General features: G+C 30.6%; 1 protein-coding gene across 7 annotated transcripts in view; it reads right to left on the reverse strand.

Moving 5' to 3' along the window:
- The window catches only part of Gart (trifunctional purine biosynthetic protein adenosine-3 Gart), a 117,187-nt gene that overhangs the window by 64,400 nt on the left and 27,531 nt on the right, over positions 1-25,256 (reverse strand). For all 7 annotated transcript variants that reach the window (XR_015043043.1, XM_085823795.1, XM_085823778.1 and 4 more), the window contains 5 exons: positions 22,789-22,963; positions 22,131-22,242; positions 12,914-13,282; positions 7,708-7,876; positions 754-970 (listed from right to left, as the gene is read on the reverse strand). Coding sequence is in view for 6 of the 7 variants with exons in the window: in XM_085823795.1 (XP_085679921.1) it covers positions 754-970; positions 7,708-7,876; positions 12,914-13,282; positions 22,131-22,242; positions 22,789-22,963 (1,042 nt within the window). In the remaining variant the exon portion in view is untranslated. The remainder of the gene's footprint in view (positions 1-753; positions 971-7,707; positions 7,877-12,913; positions 13,283-22,130; positions 22,243-22,788; positions 22,964-25,256) is intronic.

A 25,256-nucleotide genomic window follows, 5' to 3' on the forward strand; every position in this document is an offset into this window, starting at 1 on the left:
AAAAAATTTCGATTGACAAATTAGTTGGTATTCTCGACACAGCAATTATAGGACTCGAACAGCGGGACTTTGTAACTAAACAAGAAATTATGTCTGTTTAATAGAATTAAAGAGAAAGTATTATCACATGAAACAAAGCAACTTAAACCACTTACATTGAAAGAAATGTTTAATAAAGTAAACAAATAAATATTAAGCTTTTTCTTTTTGTAAATTTTGATATCCTTTAGATCATAATTGTTCTTTATTTCATAAATTACATGGTTTCATATTTTTAATTTTGTAATTTCTGCATGCCATCTTATGAGATTTAAACTGATGATCTATAATCCAGAAAAATCGATAATCCGGAATCGCCGAAGTCCTGACGAGTCCGGATTAACGACTTTTGACTGTGATTTTTTAAATCCATTTATGTTAAATTAATCTAACAGATGATATTAATTTTGATTCATTTAAACTTCAGGAAAAAAATAACCCCTTTCTATAAAACTGGAAAAAAGTATAATAGTACTGAATTTAACATTAAAAAGAAACAGACAACTTTTCTCACTTAAAAACAATTTATTTTTTAAAAATAAAATGAAGTTGGTTCCAAAAACAGCATAGATGAATGAATTATTTAAAAACTTTGAAAGTGTATACTTTAGAAGTTGAATCATGACCTGAAAAAGTAAAAATAATTATTTATATGCATGTTGTTTATACATACCTCTTTCTAAAGGATAAATAGATGACCAAATAAAAATTTACCTTTGCAAAGCTTTTTGTGCAATATCTTTGCGATAAAATGCTCCATCAAACTGAACAGCTTTGGCTCCATTTTGGGCTCTAACAGAAGCATTCTGCAAATCATCTTCAACTACTACAACAGCAAGAACTCTACCACCTGATGTAACAATCGATCCAGAGTGCAAAGAAGTACCCGCATGGAATATGATGTAATCAGGATATATCAACTCATCCAGCCCTTAAATGGGGGGGGAAGATGAATATTTGGGGGAAAAAATTAATGTCCTAAATACACATACAATATTTACATAATTCTAAAAAAATAACTAATCTAGGTACTAAAATATCTGAAGAAGAATTAAAATGCCATGCTAGAGAAGGGAGCCCATAATATTGTGTTCTCAGTACAATTACTATTAGATATTTTATATAATTAATACAGTTTTAAACATCAGTGCACAAAATTGGATTCCATATATCATTTATGTGCTTGATATTTCTATTTTGCAACACAAATGTCAACAGATTTCAGCATAACATAATGAATTTCTGGGGAACTTGCATCTTATAGATATTATAACATGCATAAGAAAATTAAAGCCAAATTAAAAATGGTACATTACTTTTACATTTAATGCAGATATTCTGCAGCTTACATAATTATCAGCAACATTAAACTTAACTTAAAAGGTTACACACAAAATATATATATATATTAAAAAAAAAAAAAAACTGTAAACTTTAATGTTGATCCCAGACATATAGTTTCACTTATGAAGATTTTTTTTTGGTGCAGAATATTTATGAAAACAGTCTCTATAATAGAAATTAAAAAGATTCTGTACTTTTCATGTGGAATAAATAGTTTTACATACAATCATATAACATATTCTTTTTTCCTTTCAAAGTAGCATATGTAACACACTGGCGATTTATTCACCTTCAGTACTCAGAGTCTTGCATGCTTATACCAGCATCTTTTCCATTTTTTATACAGATGAAAGTATTCGTCTTATTACTAATATTTTTGATAAATGTCAACTGCCTTTCTGTGTTCTGATTACCCTATACCAGTGGTTCTTAACCGGGGGTGCGAGAATGTATTTTTGGGGGTGTGGGAGAAGCCCCTACCTAACGATAAAAATTATTAAATATCATTTATTAAATTTCTTATAATGAAATATTTGAAATCTGCAATAGTGTCCCCAATACTGAAGCTCATAAAAATTGGTAGCACCTAGCTCACTTATCGGCAAAAGACACACGAAAGAGCCGGTGCCGATGGGCGTATACACTACGCTACGAAAAGGCATGAAACGCTACAAACGAACGCGAACAGGCAGCTAGGTGACGGAGAAAAGAAAAAAAACTTTGTGGGAATACAAGCGTGACCTTCAAGAAACCTCGATAGCCACGAAGCCACGATACAAGCGGAGAACGTTATCCCAGCTTGCGCATGAGCTGAGTTCAACATGTGCTACTCCAATGAAATCTACGGATTCACAGATTTGTATCTGCATCTACTGCGCCTGTGTTAGGTTGAGTCAACTATTGTGTCTGCGACATGTGTATTGAGTATTCTGACTTGTCCAGAAACTTCTTGAGACTAATACATTCTTAATTGCCCGTTCAAGCCGAATAGAATTCAGTGATATTACAAACGTAAGAACATTATATATATTATATTACATTATTTCTAAATAATTAAATCGATTATAGTAAACCCCACTATGTCAAAAAAACGACAATGGAACGATAAGTATGCCGGTTATGGATTTACTTGCACAACCGAAAAAGATGGCATGCAACGACCGCAATGCATTTTGTGTTCCAAGATATTTTCAAACAGCAATCTCAAACCATCAAAATTATTAGAGCCTTTCAACAATGTGCATGGTGGCGAAAAAGCGCATAGCATGAACAGCTTGAAGTCAAAGAAGGCTCGGTTTGATACCAGTGGAACTATCCTAAAACTGTGCGGAGCAGCAATTCAAAAACCTTTATTAGAAGCGTCATATCAAGTGGCATATTTATGTGCAAAAAAAAAAAAAAAAAAGAAAGAAAGAAAGAAAGAAAGAAACCTCACACGATCGCTGAAGAGTTGATTAAACCTTCTGCTTTAATTATTGCTAAAACAGTTTTAGATTCGGAAGCACATAAAAAAATCCAACAGATTCCATTATCGAATGATATTATACGATCGCGAATACAAGATCTCAGTGAAGATATTCTAATGCAAGTAATTGAAGACATAAAAATCAGTCCACTAAAAATAAGCATGCAACTAGATGAGTCAACTGATGTTGATAATTGTAGCCAACTTTTGGTATTTGTCAGGTATGTGAAGGAAAAAGAGGTGATAGAAGAATTTCTATTTTGTGAGCCATTGCAGGTGAATACGAGAGGAATTGATGTTTTCAATCGCATCAAAGATTTTTTATTAAATATCAATTACCAATGAATGTGATTAGCTCAATATGCACTAATGGAGCCCCAGCAAGGTTAGGCAAACATTCAGGATTTTTTTCACACATGAAAAGAGAATTACCGGAAGTTATAAACGCATTGCATGTTGCATCGTCATGCACTTGCGTCGAAAGCATTGCCAGAAAGTTTAAAACAACATCTAACTACAGCAGTAAATGTAGTAAAATACATCCGAGGGAGAGCGCTTAATCATCGCATTTTTCGTGCATTTTGCGAAGAAATCGGTGCTGATCATACCGTGCTCTTATATCACACCGAAATACGATGGTTATCTAAGGATCGCATGCTTAACAGTTTTTGAATTGCGTGAGGAAATTATTCAATTACTAACTAGTCAAAACTGTTATTTAGTAAAAGATTTTGAGAGTAATGATGCAATGCTGAGGCTGGCCTACTTAACAGACATATTTAGCCATTTAAATGAACTGAATCTATCAATGCAAGGATTTGGTATAAATATAATAAGATCTAGTGAAAAATTATCTTCATTTATCGCAAATTTAGAAATTTGGATACGTCGATTAGAAAAGGGGAATTTTGCAAACTTTCCCTAGCTTGATTCTGTTATTGCGAAAAATGAAAAGAATACAATTATACCCGACATTGTAATACATTTGAGACAATTGAGCGAATCATTCAATGGATACTTTTCTACCGGAAATATTACCAAAACTCAGAGAGGGATACTGGATCCATTTCTATTTGACTTAAATTTGATGGATGATAGTGATCTGAAAAAAGATCATCTTATTGAAATGCAAGCAAGTGGACATGTTCAAATGGAATTCAAACAATTAGAATTGCAACAGTTCTGGTGTTCGCAGTTACAACGTTATCCAAAGTTGGCAAACGGAGCACTGCAGTTACTCTTACCCTTTGCTACCACCTACTTGTGCGAAATGGGATTTTCATCGCTTTTGCATATAAAATCTAAAGCGAGAAATCGCTTAAATGCAAGTGATGACTTACGCGTATGTCTTTCCAAAAAGGAACCTCGCTTCGCCAGTATAATAATGAACAAACAACAACAGACTAGTCATTAATACAAATAATATTGTTTTGTATTTATATAAAATGTACAATGTTTTTCAATAAACAATAAGTTTCGCAAAAAATGTATTTTTCTAGACTAAAAAAATTAAAACATATTTTTCAATGGGATGCGGGAGATATATTTTCAGATTCAATGGGGTGCGACTCGCTAGAAAGGTTAAGAAACACTGCCCTATACACATTAAAATCTCACGCTTTTCATGAGGAATTTAAATTAATACTTTTGCATCATACAGGCCAATATGAAAAACAAAACACAATGCTAAAACTGTATGGAAATAGCAAAAACATTATGAAAGAAAGTAAAATGAAACAAAGTACACTGGTATTTATTTCTTGCATACAATGTTTGGTGACTATATGTCTGCAGATGTTGATAATATCTGATAATAGAATATGTGAAAATGGTGATGAAATGCAATTATATGCAAATACTTAAAATATTTTGAAATGCAATGTTAAAAAATGTATTTAAAAAGCATTAAGGTAGAAATTCGTTGCATGTTTTCTGGCTACTTTTCCTAAATACACTGTACTGCAATTTCTTCTGAGCAAAAATGAACTTTCATTCATTAAGTCATATAAGAAGCAACTAAAATTGTGCTACACAACTCTTATTGGAACAGTTATGTGACATACATGAGCTGTTAAGTAGAGTTGGCTTTAAGTTAGCAATCAGTTTTGCTGATGTATTGCAAGGATTGTTGTTTGGATATTGCAAGGATTTTCTTTCATGTTGGCTCCTCTAATACAAGACCACCTTGAAAGTTTTAAAAAATAACTGAAGTGCCAGGGAATCAAATATGAATCCCAAACTATGTGATACAAGTTTACCCAAAGAAAAAACCTACATTATACTGGGAATAGAATAACAGTAACACAATACAGGTGCTCAGTCAGTGTTTTTTCTTTTTCTAAAGAATGTACTGTGGAGTATTTACTGTAGCCCATTCATGCATGTGCAATAATATCCATTCGAAACATCTGCCAAGCTACACAAAGGACATATGATCATTTTAGAAGCTGCTGAATACTTTCTAAAATAATCTCATAGCCTTGAAAATAAAAATATAATAAGAAAACAATTGTTATTTCATTGCCTTATGTAATTTCTACGAAATTTGCAGTTTGCATTTACATTTTCAGTTAATTAAGTGTATCATAGTGAATTTTCCATATAAAGATAAAGAATTTTATACTTTTAACTAATTACAGCAAAATGTGTGTTTTATTACTTAGAAATTTTACTCAGTGAACATCATGTAAAAGCTAAACATCTTCATAGACCCTATCTAACAATATTTAGATTATTGAAGAAGTCGAACAACAAGAATCAGCATAATATTTGTAAAGATTAAATGCATTAAGATGTCTAGAAGACAGACTTCATGCATTTCATTTCTCCTGCATCGAAACTGATGAGCTAATTTCCCTTACTCAACTCTGCTTGAAACAAACACATTTTGTTTTCTAAAGTAAGTATTACAAGCAAACTGAGGGATTAGCCATGGCAAGCCCTCTTAGTCCCTGATATCTAAATGCATTATTATGAATCAAAATTATTTGAAACTTTAAAGTTCCCAGTATGGTTTTGCTACATAGATGATACTTTTATCCTGTTTGACAGTAATAAAGTTCTTTTAATAATGAATTCCATTGATACTGCTATTCAGTTCACTTTTAAACTTGAGATAATTGTTATTAAAATATTGTTGTCGCATTAACAATTGTAACTAATATATTGATTGATATATTAACAATGGTTATTAATTGCTATTAAAAGATGAAATTATTATATTTTTAAACAAACAAAAGTTTCATATTGCTCCCCCCATATAATTCATGGCTATCAAAGCTGTACTATTTTTCAGATATTTTTTTAAAAGCTCAAATGATCTCAATATGTCTATTCAAGGAAAAAATAGCAATATATATATATATATATATGTGTGTGTGTGTGTGTATACTTCAAATGACAAAACTGTAGGTTTTATTAAAAAGTAAATTTGGAAGAACAGTGTCAAAATGATTCATTCAAAATGATTATGACTATTAACAATTTTAATTGAAAAAATAACTGTAAAACTTGAATTGTAAAAATGATTAGAGATCATTTAAAAATCCTAGTACAGTTTTGCGAATACTTTGTAATGAAGAAAGTTATCTTGGGTTCAGAAACCATTTTTTACTGTTTTTGGTTAGATTAAACCATTTTTTACTGACTTTGGTTAGATTAATCTCTTGCAATATTAAATCCAAGAGGGATTTGTTGAGCTATCAAGTGACTCAAAATTTGAGTTTCCACAAAAGTCTTTGAATTCTGGATCGAAGCTAGAAAAAATTTCCCACAGTTTCTGAAATGGCATCAAATGCTCTTCACCCACTCAGCATCAAATACTTATGTTAAATAAATTTTTCAGCTTTAATGCTTATTGAACCCAATATTCTTCAACAATAAAATGTGAAATATTGCACCAAGAATTAATTTGCTATGCAGCAAAAAAGCAAGCATTAAAATGCAATTTTCTTTCATTAATTCTGTATACCTGAAATAAATGCTGAAACCACTCCTTTTCATATCTATAATGTTTGCCAAAGAAATAAATTATTTGCAGGAAAATATTTATTTTTATATCTTTATTTTATGTTTAATATATGTGGTTAAAAAAAATCTCCATCATAAAACAGGGCCATCAATGAAAAGAAAAAAGTTCAAGAAGCACTGACATAGACACATACCTATATAATTTAGCAATACACATGGCTTATGCAATTATATATATATATGTTGCTGATCGGCAAAACTGCCTTTTTATGGGGTTAGATCAGAACTATTCGTTCGTACAGAATCATTTCTATGACTCACTGCTTAGTAAGAGTAAGATAAATATGATTGAGAATGAAGAGTGTATCAAGAATTGTGAGCAAGGATAAAGTGACCATTGGAAAGAACTGGATGAGCAGTGGGATTAGGAATTGATCGTAGGGCGAAAAGGATCAAATGAGTAGTAAGATTGGAAGAATCAACTCAATTAAACATCAACTCCCGGCATTACTTTCTTTCATCTTTCAATGTCTTTTTTTTTAGATTCCTAAAATTGTCAGCCCTTTTTTTAAGATTCTTTAAAACACCTTCCTTGAGTTTCTCGAAAATCGCCTTTCTATATAAAACTAATATAAATTCTAGATTATTTTTTTTAAATTGGGAAATAATAAAAATTAAACTCACTATTAGCATAGGACATTCTTTTCTCTTCTAAAATCAGAATTAAAGAGTTTTCTAGCATACTTCCAACAAAAGCTCTCGGTAGGTGAAATTTAGACTAGTTTCTGGTGAATCAGCCATTTCTCCCTCAGTAAAGTAAATCAGCTCATGAACGAATAGTACATCTCTAATACACATTAGGAAATAAGAAAAAAAAAAAAATTGCATACCAGTAATTACTTTGCCTTTTTCATAGCTTCCAGGATATCCACCACTAACTAAAACAATGCCAACAGCACATTTATCCAATGCCCAATTAACTTGAAGTTTGTCCAAAGTTCCATTGACACAAGACAGCATTATGGTATACAAATCTGATTGTAACAGTGGCAAAATCACCTGAAAATTTAAATAAATTAATTAATTAAACTTTGGTTTTTCTGTTTCAATGTGAATTAATTATGACAATTTAAGGAAGAGGGATAATAATTTATTAGGTTAATTCAATTTCCCAATATGGGTGGGTTAACTTATTCAAGCTATTTCCAAACATTAGTGCCATTTGCCAAGAATGCTTTCATGACAGATTTTTTTAAAGGAAACTGACTTATGTTTTCATCACACATAGGAAACGCCACAAAAAATTCATGCATCTAGCCTACTCAAAAGGATTAACAATTTTGAGTCATAACATTGTTCATATAATGTCTCACCAGCCACATCTTACTGATAGTTAGAAATATGTAAAAAATTATGATAGTTTCTTATTAGTAATAATCCATCAGAAAGATTTTAGGGCAAAACTATGAAAGAACGCTCAGGTTATCTATTACAAGGAAAATCACCAAATGCAATTTTAAAAGCTTTCAATGTTAAACAATGATTAGCAGATAAATTATATGAAAAAACATTTTAGCATCTGTCTGAAGCAGTGCTACTAATGGGAAAGCAACAAAATATTTTTATAGATGTCTATCTACATTAAAAAGATTTTTAAATTTGAAACAAAAAATAATCTCAGTTTTGTACCTTTAACCAGTTTAAATTATATAATTTTTTTAAACTTTAAGGATACTGGCAAAATGCTTGATAACTTTTTAATTGCTAAAAGTAATATAATTAGAAACACTATTTCAAATTTATTCATTAAATGATTAAATCTTTTTCTTATAAAACATTAAAATTTTGAAACACATCAAAAACACACAAAAATTACTATTAATTAAATAAAATCAAAACAAAAAAAATATTTTTCCCTTTTTTAATTTTTTTTAAAATTAATAGAAAAGTAATGTACAGAAATTTTTGTAGAACGTTAAAAGAAAAATACAGTATATTGGCAAAAAACTAATTTGGCTGTTGCAGCACAAACAAGTTTTACTGAAACAGTTGCCTTATTGGGGAAAAGTAAAGTGTAGCACAAAAATATTGTTCTTGTTAATGGCAACAACAACTGAACAGCAATGATGCCTTATGCCTATTTTTATAGGCTCATAACAAAACTGCAGTTGCAATTAATTAAAAAAAATACAAGGTGATTGGATGGATTGCAGCAACATCTCCAGCTAGTGCATAATTTTGAAGTGGAATCAATTATCTGCACATGACTACATGCTCAGAAAATGGATTTCTGTGAACATGGTATTCGAAATTTGGTTCCATTATTGCAGAAATATTTTTAGCATCTCATTTTTGTGTTCAACTTATAGGCTGTGCTCTCAAGTGGGTTAAACTTGCTTAATAGAAATATGGTTTGTATCAGGTCAGTCCATGAGTTTGTGCACATTAACAGTATGCCTGGAATTCACTATGACGTATTTACTAAAACAATACAATTTTGAACCTGTTGAACTTGTCATCATTTGACTAACATATTATTCAGTTCATCACCAACTTTCTTAAATATTGAACGCATTTTAGTACCCATAGGAGATGAATATAGATAATCAGTACAAACGTGCTGTGCTACATTTTTCATTTTCCTGTGATGAATCTGCCAGGTTTGCAGCAATAAAAATTAATAGTGTAGATGGTGAATACACTATTAGTGTAAGGAATGCCCAGAAATGGTTTAAAAAATTTTAAGTTGGAAAAAGCAGCATCGATGATGAATCCCATTCAGGATGTTTTGAACTGTTAGAACCAAATCAAACAATTAATTCAGAAGTTTATAGTGAACAACTTTGCCGTCTAAACTCAGAATTGATCAAAAAAGTCCATGATTGGTGAATATATAAAGAAAGTGTTATTTCATGATAATAGCGCTAACCCGCATACGGCTCGAACAATGCATCAAAAAATTAGTGAATTTAATTGGGAGCTTTTGACACATCCTGCTTACTCCCCAGATATTGCCCCAAGTGATTTTCGCTTATTCTGTGCCTTGCAAAATTTTTTATTGGGAAAAAAAATTAAATGCAGATAATGGATGAAAATATATAATTGATTAAAATGTTAAATTGTGTTTTTGTATATTAATGAAAAATTTACCAAAAAAATGTGCACGGATATATCGACTGACCAAATATAACATCTTGCTTATAATATACAGCTCAGAAACAGAATTTTCAACCAATTAGAATACAATGCCAAACTTAATTTTGCTATGCCACTATGATAACAATAATGCTTGATTCATCCATATCCACTAGCAAATGAAAATGCATCAAAATATTTATTTTCCAAAATTTCCAATAATTAACATCAACCAAATGTCATTTCTATTCCTACAGTATAATCCTGCTCACTGAGTTTGGCAGCATTTGTTAATAATTCAAGACTTCTGATCAGCTAACTTTATTTTGATGATAACAACACTTGCTATCTTGATGATGTTCTCTAACAACTTGCTTATTATACTTAACCTTATGATTTCTCTTGCCCCATCTGAATCATTCATTTTAGATAGTTATCTAGTGATATAATCAGATATTCAATTTCTGGTTGAAACAGCAAAAAAAAACTTTCAGAAAGGCAGAAATTATTTAATTTTTGAATAGCAAAATCATGCAGTAACAACATAGATACAAAACGCTCTGAGCTGAGAAATTAGGCTTCTGATTCTTTTTCTTATTATTATTACCTTTTTTTTTTTTTTTTTTGAAATGACACGTGAAAGCGATTTTACAAAAGCGACTACAAAAATCAGCATGTTATAGACTTTTTTGTTTGCAGAAACTTTTAATTACTAACTATTAAACTATTTTCTTCTAAGAAAAAGTAAAATCATACATTTGGCAGCATGAATTTTAAAAAAGTGCGAGTAGACAATTTTCATTTGAATGGTGTGTGTGAGTGTGTGTGTGGAGGGGGATGGAATAAAAGAATTCTGTTTGCAGAAAGCTTGGACAATCAATCCTTCATGAATTCCGGTGTGTCCTAATTGGCAGATTTGATCAGAAAAAGTGAATTTTATGTTATAAAGAGATATAACAAAAGCACTCAATTTCAACATGCACATACTCACATACATATATTTACCTTCTACTGAAAAAAATTTTGGGAGGGACGTTTGTGTTAATTTTTGATCCACCATTGGGCATATAATCCAGATAAAAGACAAAAAAATGAATAGTTTTAAAAATTAAAAAGTACTTTTCAATGCAATTCTATGTTATATATCAGCCGAAGTTAAAACTTTCATTGTAAAGAAATTAAGGACATAGTTTGTCTTCTTAGTCTGAATGAGTGATAAAGAGACTTGAGACTTGGAGTTTATAATCCCAAGACCTGAAAATTATAATGCATGCATTTGCTTTGCTTCATATTGCCAGAAAACTTACAAAAACTAATTTTAATACATATAAATAATAAGTGCACATGGGAAATAAAAGCAAATTATTAATACAAATAAATAACATTTGCATGGTGAGTTATCTAGAAAGAAAAGAAGTTAATAGGGCTCAGGCAATCTAGGCCTTAGACACAGGATTCTTTCAAGGGCTGCTAACATACTTTGTGAGGAGTAGAAAACAAAATTATAGGAATTATAAGATGAAGTGAAGAAGTATTATAGTGAAAAATAAAATCTTACATCCTTGATCACAATAATCAGACCCTACCTTCAAAATAACTTTTTCCTTATAATTCCAATTTTAAAAGCTCAACATTTTGCATAATATGATTCTTGATTAACAAAAGTTTATAATAAAAGTAACAAAAGTTAAATAGTTTGTTTAACTCTTTCAGGACGGGTGTTCCATATACACATTCCCTAAGAATGTCTCTTACAACCGGGCGTCCCATCCACGCATCACTAGAGATTGCATTCAGAGGACGGGTGATGCGTATACACATTTTAAGCTGAAACGTTTTTCTGAAGGCCACTAGATGGCATTCTATGTCCATTACTTTTGAAATGAACACAGTTTTAGGTTCCTGACCTTGAGTTTGATATATTCTGTCTGACTTTGGTATTTTACTCATCAACTGTTGTGAGGATGGAGCGAATTGTAAACAGAGGTTGGCTCTTTAAATTGCCGCGTGCTAATGTAAATATCCGCGTGTCTGATTTATAGCCAATTCCTTTTTTAATTCTGTTTTTTCCTCTACTATATACGGTCTTTCAGGGTTACTAGACAGCCCAGTCAGTTTTGCATTGACTTCAGATATATTCCCGTTTTTTTCTCTTTTCATTTCTGGAAGTCTCGAATCTGGTCTATTATGGCGCAAAGGCACTATTTATCAAAGGAAGAATACCCTCGTATGGTTAATGAACCATTTAACTAACGCAAATAAGAGTGATGATTCTTTTTCTAAAGATTTAAAAAGTGATACTTTTTCTAAGAAATAGAAAGCAATACTTCTCTGTGCTTCGAGATTTACCACACTCAGTCTTCATTTTAAATTTTGTTACTTCTTACTGTAAATAGGCTTTATTGTGTTGTTTTATTAATTTTAGAATTTTATTGTGTTGTTTTATTAATTGATGGATTTTATCAATTAAAACTTTGGAATAATTTGAATAGCGCTTCCGAAAATTATTTTACAAGATAAGGAAATTTTTAAGTATATTTTCATGTAAAATAAAGAAAAGAACATTATTAAGTGCTAATTTTAACATATATAAGAGCTCAAGTAATAATCTAAAATGATACCAAAAATTACGAGGCTAGAAGTGAAACTTTTTTTTTTTTTCTGATTTTTTTTTTTACAAAATTAGGCTTAGCGATGCAAAACCGACATCCTGTACAGTGACTGCATTCGATTCCCTTCCGTCCCACACGAGCGTCTTAAACAAACGTGCGCCGTCGCGAAAAGGTTAATGATCAATTATTAAATCCTGTGGAATCTTAAGATTGTTCTTTGGCGGGAGGTTCATTGTATAATATAAATTATGAAAAGACTTTCAATTTTTTTTTTTTTTTTTTTTTTTTTTTTTTTAGTTTCAAAAAAAAAAAAATTTGGCAATTATATAAAATTATTTGCATTAATTACTTGGGTTTCTGGGTCACCAAATCTGCAATTAAATTCCAAAACTTTTGGGCCATCTTTAGTCATCATTAATCCTGCATACAAAACACCAATATAAGGTACACCCTCAGCTTTCATGCCATCAATTGCTTTCTGCATGATATTTTCTTGGATAAATTTCAAATCCTTTTCTGAGATTTGTGGGCACCTACAGTAAGCTCCCATGCCTCCAGTGTTTGGTCCTTTATCATCATCAAGTAAACGTTTATGGTCTTGAGCTGGTGGCATTACTGAAATGTGTATTCCATCACTGAAACACAAAACTGAAACTTCTTCTCCTTTTAGTAGCTCCTCAATGACAATGGTTTCACTTGCTGAGGCTAATCCCTTGTCCTATTGAAAACAAAAATGTAAATTATGAGGGTATCACTTTCCTTATTGAATAACAAAAAATGTAAATTATCTCATTACTTTGATATTGAACATATACATTATACAGTACAAAGTCCATAATCCGGATGTCCACTATCCAGAATGATCTATAATTCGGACCTCAAAGCCACAAATTTATGCATGTGCATAATACGTTTACGTATGCGCATTTGATGTGCACGTCCACTACGTATGTACGTAAAGCCAGTAAAGCGTTTACCCATGCGCGCTTCCGATAATGAAGAATGCGACAGAGAGGTTATTGGAAAATGAAAAAATTTCGATTGACAAGTTAGTCGGCATTCTCGACACAGCAATTACAGGACTTGAACAGTGGAACTTTGTAATTGAACAAGAAATTATGTCTGTTTATAGAATTAAAGAGAAAGTATTAGCACAAAAAACGAAGCAACTTAAACAACTTACATTGAAAGAAATGTTTAATAAAGTAAACAAATAAATATTAAGTTTTTTTCTTTTTGTAAATTTTGATACCCTTTAAATCATAATTGCTCTTTATTTCATAAATTACGGTTTCATATTTTTAATTGTATAATTTCTGCATGCCATCTTACCAGATTTAAATTGATGATCTATAATCCAGAAAAACCCCTAATCTGGAATCACCGAATTCCCTGAGGACGGACTTTACTCTGTATATTAATACTAGCATTCAAAACTTATAGTATTATAATACATCCTAAATTTAGCAATCTTCTTACTGCATATTACAATAAAGTGTATTAAGCACTTAGCTTATCTTTATCTGTAAGTAGGTGGTTCATCTGGTTACTTATGTTTAAGGATTAACTTTACTGCATCATGAATTTCCATGACTATTTTCACAAATTTTAGAAAATTTTCTATGATTTTGTAAAAAAAAAAAAAAAAAAAAAAAAAAAGTTGGGTAGATCAGTGAATTTCAGGTTATTCTCATTCCTTTTTAGTTTCCCATTTAAATCTTTAGATTATTTTTCATATTAAAATAATCTGACTACTTATCCATGAAGAAATCCTATTCTAAAATCCAAATCAAGAGTTTAAATTTCAGATTATTACCCCTTAGTTTTACTAGAATCTTGGAATGCTAGAAAAAGTTGCTTTCCAAAATTTTGTAAAACAGTCTTCTGTTTTCTTTAAATAATGACAAATAGTTTCAATATAGAATAATTTCTTCCCCTACATTTAATGGAGAAAATTTAAGTACTCACAACACATAGCAAGATAAAAATTTCCATTAAAGTATATGATGACTAGGTACATACATATACCATATTCACTTGCATATTTCTTCCCCCTAGTTTTTGTTTTTAAGCACATGATTTAGATATTTATGACAACAATATGAAATGATGCACAAATAGGAAACTATTTTGTTTAAAAAATAATCTTTGTTAATGTGTTAATTAATTAATTATTAATGTGTTTTTATGTATGCGCATCATTTAAGTTATCTCTTTAAAAACAGTATATTCTGTACTTTTCCCTTTCCAGTTTTCAAGCAGTAAAATTAATAGGAAATGGGAGGGAATATGCAAGTAAACATGTTATTTAATAATTATTTATTGCTGATCAATGATTAAGTTATCAGAACCTGGTTAGTTAAAAAATGAAAAATATTATACTTATTCAGTTACATATTACTTGTATTTATGTTTAATTCTACATAGCTAAAGAAACGTTTTCTTTCTTATTCCATAGTTAGAGGAACTTTTCTACAAAGCCCCATTATGTAGCTATAGGAATTTTTTCTCTAAGGAAATCCTATCAGAAATCTTCAGCAGCCATGAAATCTCTCACAAAATTATTAATACAAATCTCAGCATAAAATTTATGAAATTTCCTGATTCACCTCAATATTGTTCTGTGAATTTTACCCTTTTGTTCCTATGATAAGATTACTGCCCTACTCAGATTTAAACAAGGGCTATACAAGGTTGTTCAAAACAAATTGCTAAGTTTTAGATTTCAAAATGCATGATATAAAAGGAAAAATGTCCAGATTTATTTACAAAGTGCTCTATGTAATTTCCTTCTGTTAAACATCAAGATGATAATCAAATTCTTGCTAAAGATTTATAAAAACAAAAAACTGTGTTTTATCACTTGTACAGTAATTAGACTATTCCAACATGTTCTTAAAACTAAGTAAAATAATTTTAGGCAAAAAAAAAAATCTGAAATGTTTCAGATTTTAAATTACGTCCAAAGGGGCGTTTTTTTAAAGTTTTGAGTGTTACCTTTATTTATTAAATATCATGTTCTTTGCACTTAAACCATAAAATTCAGTTCAAGAGCAATATCGCAAAATAATGTTAAATTAAGCATATCTTTAGAATTTCCGATATACACAGTCTCGCGAGCTGGAGATAAAAGTATTTTTTTTCTATATAACGTTGTCATTTCTCGCTTTTAAAGCATTGAGTTTGTAAATCAAAAATTCGTTAAAGTTTTACAAAATATAAAATCTATAATAAAACAAATTCCAAATTTGGGATTTCAGATGCCCATATTCGCAGTAGGATTTTCGTCATTCAAAATTCGATGGCTCTATGTACCATTGTTTTATCACAATGCGAGAAATAGACAATCATTTATGCAGATTTTTCATTATTTAATTTCTTCAAATATAATGCAGGACGCTAACATTTTGTGGCAACAGTTTGAAAAGTGAACCGACGTTTATGAGTCCGACGCAAAATCGCAAAACGAAAACAATAGTCCTTCAGGGACAAAGCCCCTTTGGACTAAAAAAAAAAAACATGTCATGTACTGATTTTCTAAGATCCTTAAAAAAGCATTCTGGAAAATTTTTAAATTTTATGAAATGAAAATGAAATTATTTTAACATATCAACTCAAGTATCAGCATTTTAAGAAATGCAGCTATGGTAGTGCGATCTATCAATATGATACATTCGATGACTACTGTTGTATATGAATGGAAGAAAAACATGTCAATACAATACTAAAAATTCAACAAAAAAGCAACCTTATTTTAACACTGGTTTTGAATAAAACTGAATTTTTAATATCTTAGTTGATTAAAATAAATCAATGCTTAGAGATATTATGCACTCTATAGTAAATATATATATATATATATATATATATTTCCGAGTTTATAGAGTTTTGAGCATTATACTACTGCCGAGTTTTGTAGTTGTGGTCTTAATTCTTTCAGGGTGCACCCTGAAAGAATTATGCATATATATGCACCCTGAAAAAATTATGCATATATATATATACCTTGAAAGAATTAAGAACACAACTACAAAACTCGGCAGTAGTATAATGCTTAAAACTCTATAAACTCGGCAGTAGTATAACTCAAGTAGATAAACAAATGATCAAAAACTGGTGCAAAAAAGTGTTCTACTTATTAATAGCAATACAAAGAATATGAAAATTGGTAGGTGGTAAAGCCACCACCCCTGGCAGCTATACAAACCGATACTCGGTTGGACGTGGAGTCTATTAAGTTGCCAAATTGGTAGGTGGTAAAGCCACCACTCCTAGCAGCTATACAAACCGATACTTGGTTGGACGTGGAGTCTATTAAGTTGTGAAAGTCCATCTGTGGTAGACTGCCACAAATGGAGCAACTGATCAAATAGTTGGAATGTATTTGTAGATGCCTGAATTTGTCTGTCCAATACGTCCGAAATATGTTCAGTACGCGTCAGGTCTGGATACCTGGCAGGCCAGTCAAGGACATTGTTGGAAAAGTCGTGCTGAATGCGTCCTGACATTGTCCTGCTGGGAAACAAAACCTGGTCAACTTGCTAGCTTGCATTGGCTATGCTGATGAAAATGTCGTCAATAAACCTGTAAACAGTCAGAATACCTTGCAGCACAACTAATGGTGAATGGATGTCCCAGTTAATTACTCTCCAGATTGTCACACCCTGTGTTCTGGCTGTGTGCATTTCATTAACCCATTAACCGCTGGTGCTGCGTTGACGCAACGGTCAAAATAAATACGTATATAAATATACTACCTAAGATATTTTATACCAGCAGATGATTTTGTGTAGGGAATATTATGAAGATTACTTCTGTAAAAAAATATTTGCCTTCAACAACCATTTTGTTTATAATTAATCTCATACATTAAGCAAAATTTAAGCAAAATTTTTGACCGGGTATTTTTGCTGAAAATATTTAACCAAAGAATTGCCATCTTTATGAGTGATCTATTTTTAGTCAAGGTCACTGTTTATCAGAACATTACATTAGTAAGATCTTTATATTTGTGTTGGGAAGGAAAGAAAAACAGGTGTTGCGTTGATGCAACGTCAGCAGGAAACGGGTAGTCGATCTCCTTTTTCACTCATTCCTTTCGATGTTCTGGTTCATGTTCTGGTTGTTTAAAAATGCCTAGAACGAGGTATCTTACATTAGAAGAAGCCCTTCAAAGATTTTTTGATGAAGAAACAGATGATGATAATGTTAATAATGACCAGAATGAAACTGCTATTTTTGTTGTTCCCCTAGAAATTGCAGAAATTAGTGACAAAGAAGAAAGGAATGGCAATGTTTTAAATAATGATAATGATATTTTACCAAATGATACTGCTGAGGAAGTTGAAATTCACGTAAGAAATAAGTAGTTTCAGCCTTTTAAAAGCAGTTATAGTCTAAAAGCAGCAGTTTATTATACTAAAAAGTTTAAAAAGCAGAAGACTTGAGGTGATAGAAAAGGAACTGTTAGTTATGTCTCAGTAAGAACATGAAGAAAAATTTAAAAGAGAAATTATAAAAGACAAAATACAAGGTAAAACTAGTGCAAAGATTTTCGTTTAACAGACAAATATTTACGCTCAGGAAAAAAAAAAAAAAACGGCGCCCAGAATTTATTGCATCTGAAGCCTATATGAGAAGATTTATTGGAATATTATTGCTTACAGGATATCATTCTTTACCTCAAGAAAAAATGTATTGGTCTTTTGATAAGCACATTTCTGTTCCTGTTGTACGAGAATCGATATCACGTTTGCAGTACAGGAATATGAAGCAGAACTTGCATTTGACAATAGTCAAATTGAAAATACTGATAAATTATACGAGGTGAGACCGTATCTAAACTTACTAAATATCACTATTTTTTACTACTGGAAATATAAAGTCTCTTTTAGATTTCAGACACGAGAATGCATTATTCCTTTTGAAAACTCCTATTGAGAGTGTAGAATTAGCCAGAAATAGATCAGCAACAGGAAGACCTAGTAAATTCAGCATTCAAAATCCATTGCATGGAGATGGTAGACATTTTATCGTAAAGTCCGTTGATAATAAAAGACTTTGTTGTAAAGAGTACCATAGCCAGACTGTTTATAGATGCAAAGTATGTAATGTAGCTTTACATCATGGTTGTAATCAAGCTTTCCATGCTTGAATCTTTCAATTGAAATAATCTGTATTTGTAAAAGAAATACAATGTATATTTTAATATTAAATTAATTATAAGTAAAGTGATTTGTAGATTTATAAAACGTTACACAGCTAAAAAGCAATCCTGCGCTCCACTCAAAAAAAACATCACACGAGTACAATCCTACTCACTAAATATCTGTAGTCTTATTCTGCTGACGTTGCGTGAACGCAACACTCGCTTTTCCCACAGGTAAGAGCTTTTTTTTTTTTTTTTTTATTTTCAACATAAATTTATGTTATACAGTCAAAAGTCGTTAATCCGAACTCGTCGGGACTTCGGTGATTCCGGATTATTGATTTTTCCGGATTATAGATCATCAGTTTAAATCTCGTAAGATGGCATGCACAAATTCTAAAATTAAAAATATGAAACTGTATTTTAGGAAATAAAGAACAATTATTATCAAAATTTACAAAAAAAGAAGCTTAATATTTATTTGTTTACTTTATTAAACATTTCTTTCAATGTAAGTTGTTTCGTTTTATGTGATAATACTTTCTCTTTAATTCTATAAAAAGACATAATTTCTTGTTCAGTTACAAAGTTCCGCTGTTCAAGTCCCGTTAATTGCTGTGCCGAGAGTACCGACTAACTTGTCAATCGAAATTTTTTCATTTTCACTAACCTCTCTGTCACCTTCTTCATGTCTTTATCCATTTTTTGCAGCAATTCCACTTTTTGTTTGACGGACATCGAGACATACTTTCATTTTGTAGATCCTTTGAGAGCCTTATGCGCACGCCTAAACGCCTATGCAGATGTGTCAACGCGGCGCATGCGCAGAAAGTTTTTAGCTTTGAGGTCCGGATTATAGATCATTCTGGATTATGGGTGTCCGAATTAACGACTTTTGACTGTAAATGCTTAATTTAATATTTGTTATTATTTTCATGAGAAAAGAAACATTCCTTGTAGTTTTGGCGGTTGATGGGTTAACAAATGGTACATTGGACCTAAATGAAGAATCCCATCATTCCACCTCACTTAATGAATTCTACTGAAGTCAAAACTAATGACCATCAGGCAGAAATTTCAGCTATGCAAACTTGGCAAGACTTAAAACCTTAAAGACTTGAAAAAAGTCTTTAAGGTTTTAAGTTTCAGAGGGATGAAAATCTTACCAAGGAGACAAAACAAGAACCTACATTGTCTGCAGAAACTGTGCTGGATTCAAACTTGGATTAGACCACTTCTTCTCTTGGAATGCAGCAAATTACTGATTATCTGTAAGAAGACCTCTATGAAGAAAATTGCCTCGAGACAGCTAAGGCAGTCTCCACTGCTGAGATGATATGTCCCGATAATATTTTCTAGTTTTCCAGATAATTTTTGGGACAATGTGTCCCCAAAACTATATATCTTTAATAAAATTTAGGACTATATATATTTTAATAAATATATTATATTTAAATAAATTTAGGACTATATATTTTTAATCTTTTAACTGCCATGCCCGAAATAACCTCGGGCACAGCACTGGTATTCCAAAATGTCAAGCCCGAACATTACTCGGGCTAATTTTTTTTGAGTGCATCGTATTGTTATGCCCGAATATATATCGTGAGAAGTTTATTTCGGCTTCAATTCAACAGATGGCAGGACTTTGCTGAAGGTTTCGAAGGATAGAGGTTAAAGTTAAAAATGCACAGATTTTTTTTTTTTTTTTTTTTTTTTTTTTTTTTTTTTTATTGTGAGACAAACTTTTATTTTTGGAATTAAAAAAAATTGACAATTTATGCACCCAAATCATCAGAATAACTTGACAGTTAAAAGGTTAATAAAATTTAGGACTATTTAGGATTATATAAATCAGTCATGCAGGGAATGTTTATATAATGTCATTCATTAAGACAAGTAAAGAAAATAAATATATGTAGAATGATTTTATTACCTTTAGTTTTTAATTACAAATTATTTACTTATGTGTGATATGGAATATAGTGATTTTTATCAAAGTGCTGTTTAAACCTGTGTACTTTAGTCTATTTATCTGAATTTCATTATAATTCATTAATGCCTTACAATTTGCAATTACTTCTTCATGTTTTCTGCAGACACTTATAAACCTTATTCATATAATAAGTTTTACCAGCACTGTTAAAGTTCTCAGGATCAGCAAAATGTAATTTTGAAAATACAAGCAAAATCAGCCTCTTCCTATGGTATTTCTGAGGACTGCATTCCCAGCAACATTTTCGCTGCAGTAACAACATGTGATACTAAATTCTACTTATCATAATTTCAAGTTTTCAAGTGTCTTAAAACCATTGAAAATACATTCCTACTAATGAAGCAAGAATACCGCATGAGTACATAGTTTGAGGGTGAAAGAGATTAAAGCAATTACAGCTCTTTCTTTCTAAGCACAGCATAGTTCCAAATTGCACAGGTGTATTTATAAATTATGAGTAAAACTGCTGTTGAAAAACATCACTAGATGCATTTTGGCAGCTGTATTTCACCATCTAACATTATATTCTTGCTTCTTGTATATTTTGAAACTTAAAACTAATTATATCTTCAGTTAAAAATTGGGCTCAATAAAATAAAATATTCACAAAAACTGCAAAATTTATTCGGTCAGAAGGTATGAGCATATTTTAAATTCAGTATTTAATTGGTGAAAATACTAAAATAAATTTTAAAAAGTTCAACTATCAGATTTATCTACCTAGATTTTTTTTGATTGATTAAATATATCAAAGAACCCCCATTGTTGTAAAAAAAGTGTCTTCAACCAATTTTCTAAATGAAACTAGCTGATAATTATACTGAACACAACAAAACCATGAAATTAAGCAACTGAACTCTTTATCTATCAGAAATTGAAGATAAACCAGAATCTGCTTGTTGTTCTGTGAACACAGATGGCTAATTTTCAGCCCTGAATCTACATAAGACCCTTAAAACTAGTAGCCTACAGCAAAGTTTATAAAATTATTAGTATCATTATAATAAGAGAAAACATACTGATATTTTCATATTTTTTGACTATTTGAGAACTATTTTCAGAATTTGATCAAAATGTTAACAATATCATTGAAAATTAATTTAAGTGAAATTAACTTCACAATAGCAAACTGTGATCTTATTAAATTGTGTTGCATTTTAACCCTTAAATTTAAGGACATAAGTGTTTTGTGGAAAAAATTATTAAAATTTGTATTTAAAATTTTTTAAATAAATAATCTTGTATTTAATATCCAGCACTAATAGCAAAAATAATTTTAATTTTATATTACTATATTTGGATATAACCTGTGTTTATTATTCGAAAACATATTCTTAAACATTAGCAAAACAAATTGTTGTATAAGATATGCATAATTAATGTTCACAGAAGATTGCCATTCTAGAAAATATTTATTCTTACCTGTTTTAAAATGTCAACTGCTTTAACTGCATCTTCCCTTGTATCACTGACAATAACACCTTTACCAGCTGCTAAACCACTAGCTTTAACCACTAAAGCATCATAAGGAGCACTATAAAAATAAAAAAGCTGTATTTATTAAAAAGTGGAAAAGCAATGATTATTTTTAAAATATCATTATGAAAACAGAAGTTTAAATATGCAGATTAACAGTGACCACAATCAATCAGCATATCAACAATTACAAAATAACATGCTTATAAAAAATAAATAAGAGAATTTTACTTTTTATATACTTTATTCCAGCAAAAAATGTATAGTTAAAAATTAAAATTTTTTATTTCCATATATTAAAATTCATTTCTTTCAACACAATGAAACAATGAAGTTATTTTAATTTATATAAAGATACTATCAGTTTGCATTTCAACAAAAGTAAAACTATGAAACTAATTTGAGTTACAAAACTAAAATTAATAATACTCTAAATACATTATTTTTTTATACTTTTTACTGTATTAAAATAAACTACATTTCTAATGGAATATTTAATATTTTTTAAATCAACTCAAAATTAAACACAAATAAATAACAAGAAAGAAGAAAATATCTGAATATTTAGAGTTCTGGATCTCTGAATAAGCTACTGAAAACTTACTTCAGGATATGGTCCTTTGCACTTTGTGCATCCTTAAAAGAGCTCCAACGAGCTGTAGGTATGCTATACTTATGCATAAAAGATTTTGCAAAATCTTTACTAGCTTCAATTTGAGCAGCCTTTTGGCATGGTCCAAAACATTTAATTTCAGCTTTCTTCAGATGATCAGAGAGCCCTAGAAGAAAACAGGGAATGTTCCATTGTTATGTTATATTTGAAGAGCTAAATACAATTGTTATAGACCTGAAAATATATTCCATCAAATTTGCCTAAGACCCTATAATACACGCCATCAAAATTTGAATGTTGCAGAAGCTCTACGCAAAACTTTTATACAATGCTTAAAGCTGAATTATAGAAAAGAGAAATTCTTTATGAACTGATGCATTATTTTTTCCAACAGTGTAGTATATATAAAAATTAAACGAATTTAATATAGAATAAAATGGGGAAAAAACCCCACAGAAATGGAATCTAAAGAAAAGTTTGGAATTTTCCAGTAATACATTATTTCTATATATTTTCATAAATAATATGGTTATATCAATAATGAACTGGTAGCACCAATCAAACTATTTTACACCAGTTTTGATAAAATTTAAGCGAGTAAGATGCTAATGAATGAAAATACTGATGATGGGTCACAGGTTTTGATACAGGTATTATTTACATCAGGTTTTGATACAGGTATTATTTACATTAACTTTCTTCAACAGTTACAGCATTAGTTAACCAAAGAAATTAAGAACGATAGAGAAATAATTATGCTATAGTTATTATTATTTTTTTTTTTAATAATAGCCTTTTTCTATAATAGCCTTAGTAAAAGCTTTAGGAAAGCATGAGGTTTTAAAAATGGTTAGATGGATGAAAATCTGAAAGAAGATACAAGCATCCAAAAAATGAGTTTTCTTATTTATTTTCATAGATTCGGAAATAACATAATGGATATAAACCCCCCTATAACACAGTATATACATTCTGTGTTATATGAAATCAGAGTTGTATGAGTAGCCTGCCACTTCTGGCACAAAGCAATTGTAAAACCAATCATGAAATAAAATACTTGTTGCCCACGCCTTTTTATTTGCTCACTGGGAAAACAGGAAGCACCGAGTTGTCAACCCATTTCATTACTCATGAGTTTTATAAAAGGTTAATTAACATGGGCTTTGTAACATTATATCCAAATACAGTTGAACATAAAAGTAAAGTAATCCTACTATTGGAAACCCTAAATCCCAAAGCAGACTTTTCATTTGTGAGATATTAGTGAGTCTGGGCCTTTTCTTCCAATATAATGTGGTTTTGTTAGTGTTATATACCAGATCTAATTTCTGTTTTCTAGAATTTCGCGAAAATTGTCTCAGAATCTCTGGGCTGCTTCTATATGTCGGCTGATGCACTTTCTCCCACAATTTTGACACAGTGCAAGGAAAATGAATTCCTATATCTGTTAAACCAATTTTTACTGGCTTTAAATTCGTGTCGATGTCATACATTAAAAGAAATGATTCAAGCTCTTTTACATGCTGGTAAATCTTTGTTGCTTTATCACATTATTATTCAAAGGAAAATTCCTCAAAGAGCAATCTTCTATCCATAACATCAAATGCTTTTCCACTTTAAGGCCCTTCAAGTGTCTTTTATACAAGCAGTTTTATTCAGATTTAAAGATCCAGAGGAAATTCTAGATCTTATTTTGTTTTCATTCTTTTTAATGTTTGAATTATTGCCTCATTTAATTTTAAACATTTAGCAATGACTATTACTTTCTCACCAGATTTTACACTATCCAAAATTTTTATTTTTTCTTCAAGGGATATACATTTTCTGCTTGTCTTAGAGTTATTTTCTATGGCAGGGGTTGTCACATTGAAAAGGGTCTTAAATTTTTTGTGGTTCACTACAGTCAGTCTTTGCTCTTCTCTCATAAGTTAATTTCTTCTCTTTTTTCCCATATTCTATCTAAAAATAAAATCTTCATGCTGTCTTCAAGAGCCAATTTCCAAGTTAACATGCTTCTCAAGATAACTCTGAATTGTGTTTCAATAACCAGAGAAAACTTTCATTAATTATTGGAGCTAAAATGTAATAAAAATGAGGTATGTATCTCATCCTTTTACCTTATCATACAAGCCTCTTTTCATGTGCTATGCAAGCACCTTTACAGGAGCACAGTGCTTACTTTATAGGTGACATGTAAGCACCTCGAGGAGGCGATGGAAAGAAAAATGCTTTGTCTGTGTTGTATCAGAATAAAAGCATTCCCCCCCAAATAAAATGCAATTATGTTTTCCACTCACATATTACACAGCACAAACTTAACAAAAATTGTTCTTTTCCTTAATATTCTGTTGAATGTTTTCAGTGCAAAAATTCAAAGACCCACTCACTGGACTGACAATCTTTTCCTGATTTCACAGTTTGTCATGCAAAATAACCAGCAGTTGGCTTGTCACTTTATA

Source organism: Stegodyphus dumicola, chromosome 1 (assembly GCF_044657685.1).
Source record: "Stegodyphus dumicola isolate Sdum_Otavi_A_Nest chromosome 1, ASM4465768v1".
NCBI lineage: Eukaryota > Metazoa > Arthropoda > Arachnida > Araneae > Eresidae > Stegodyphus > Stegodyphus dumicola.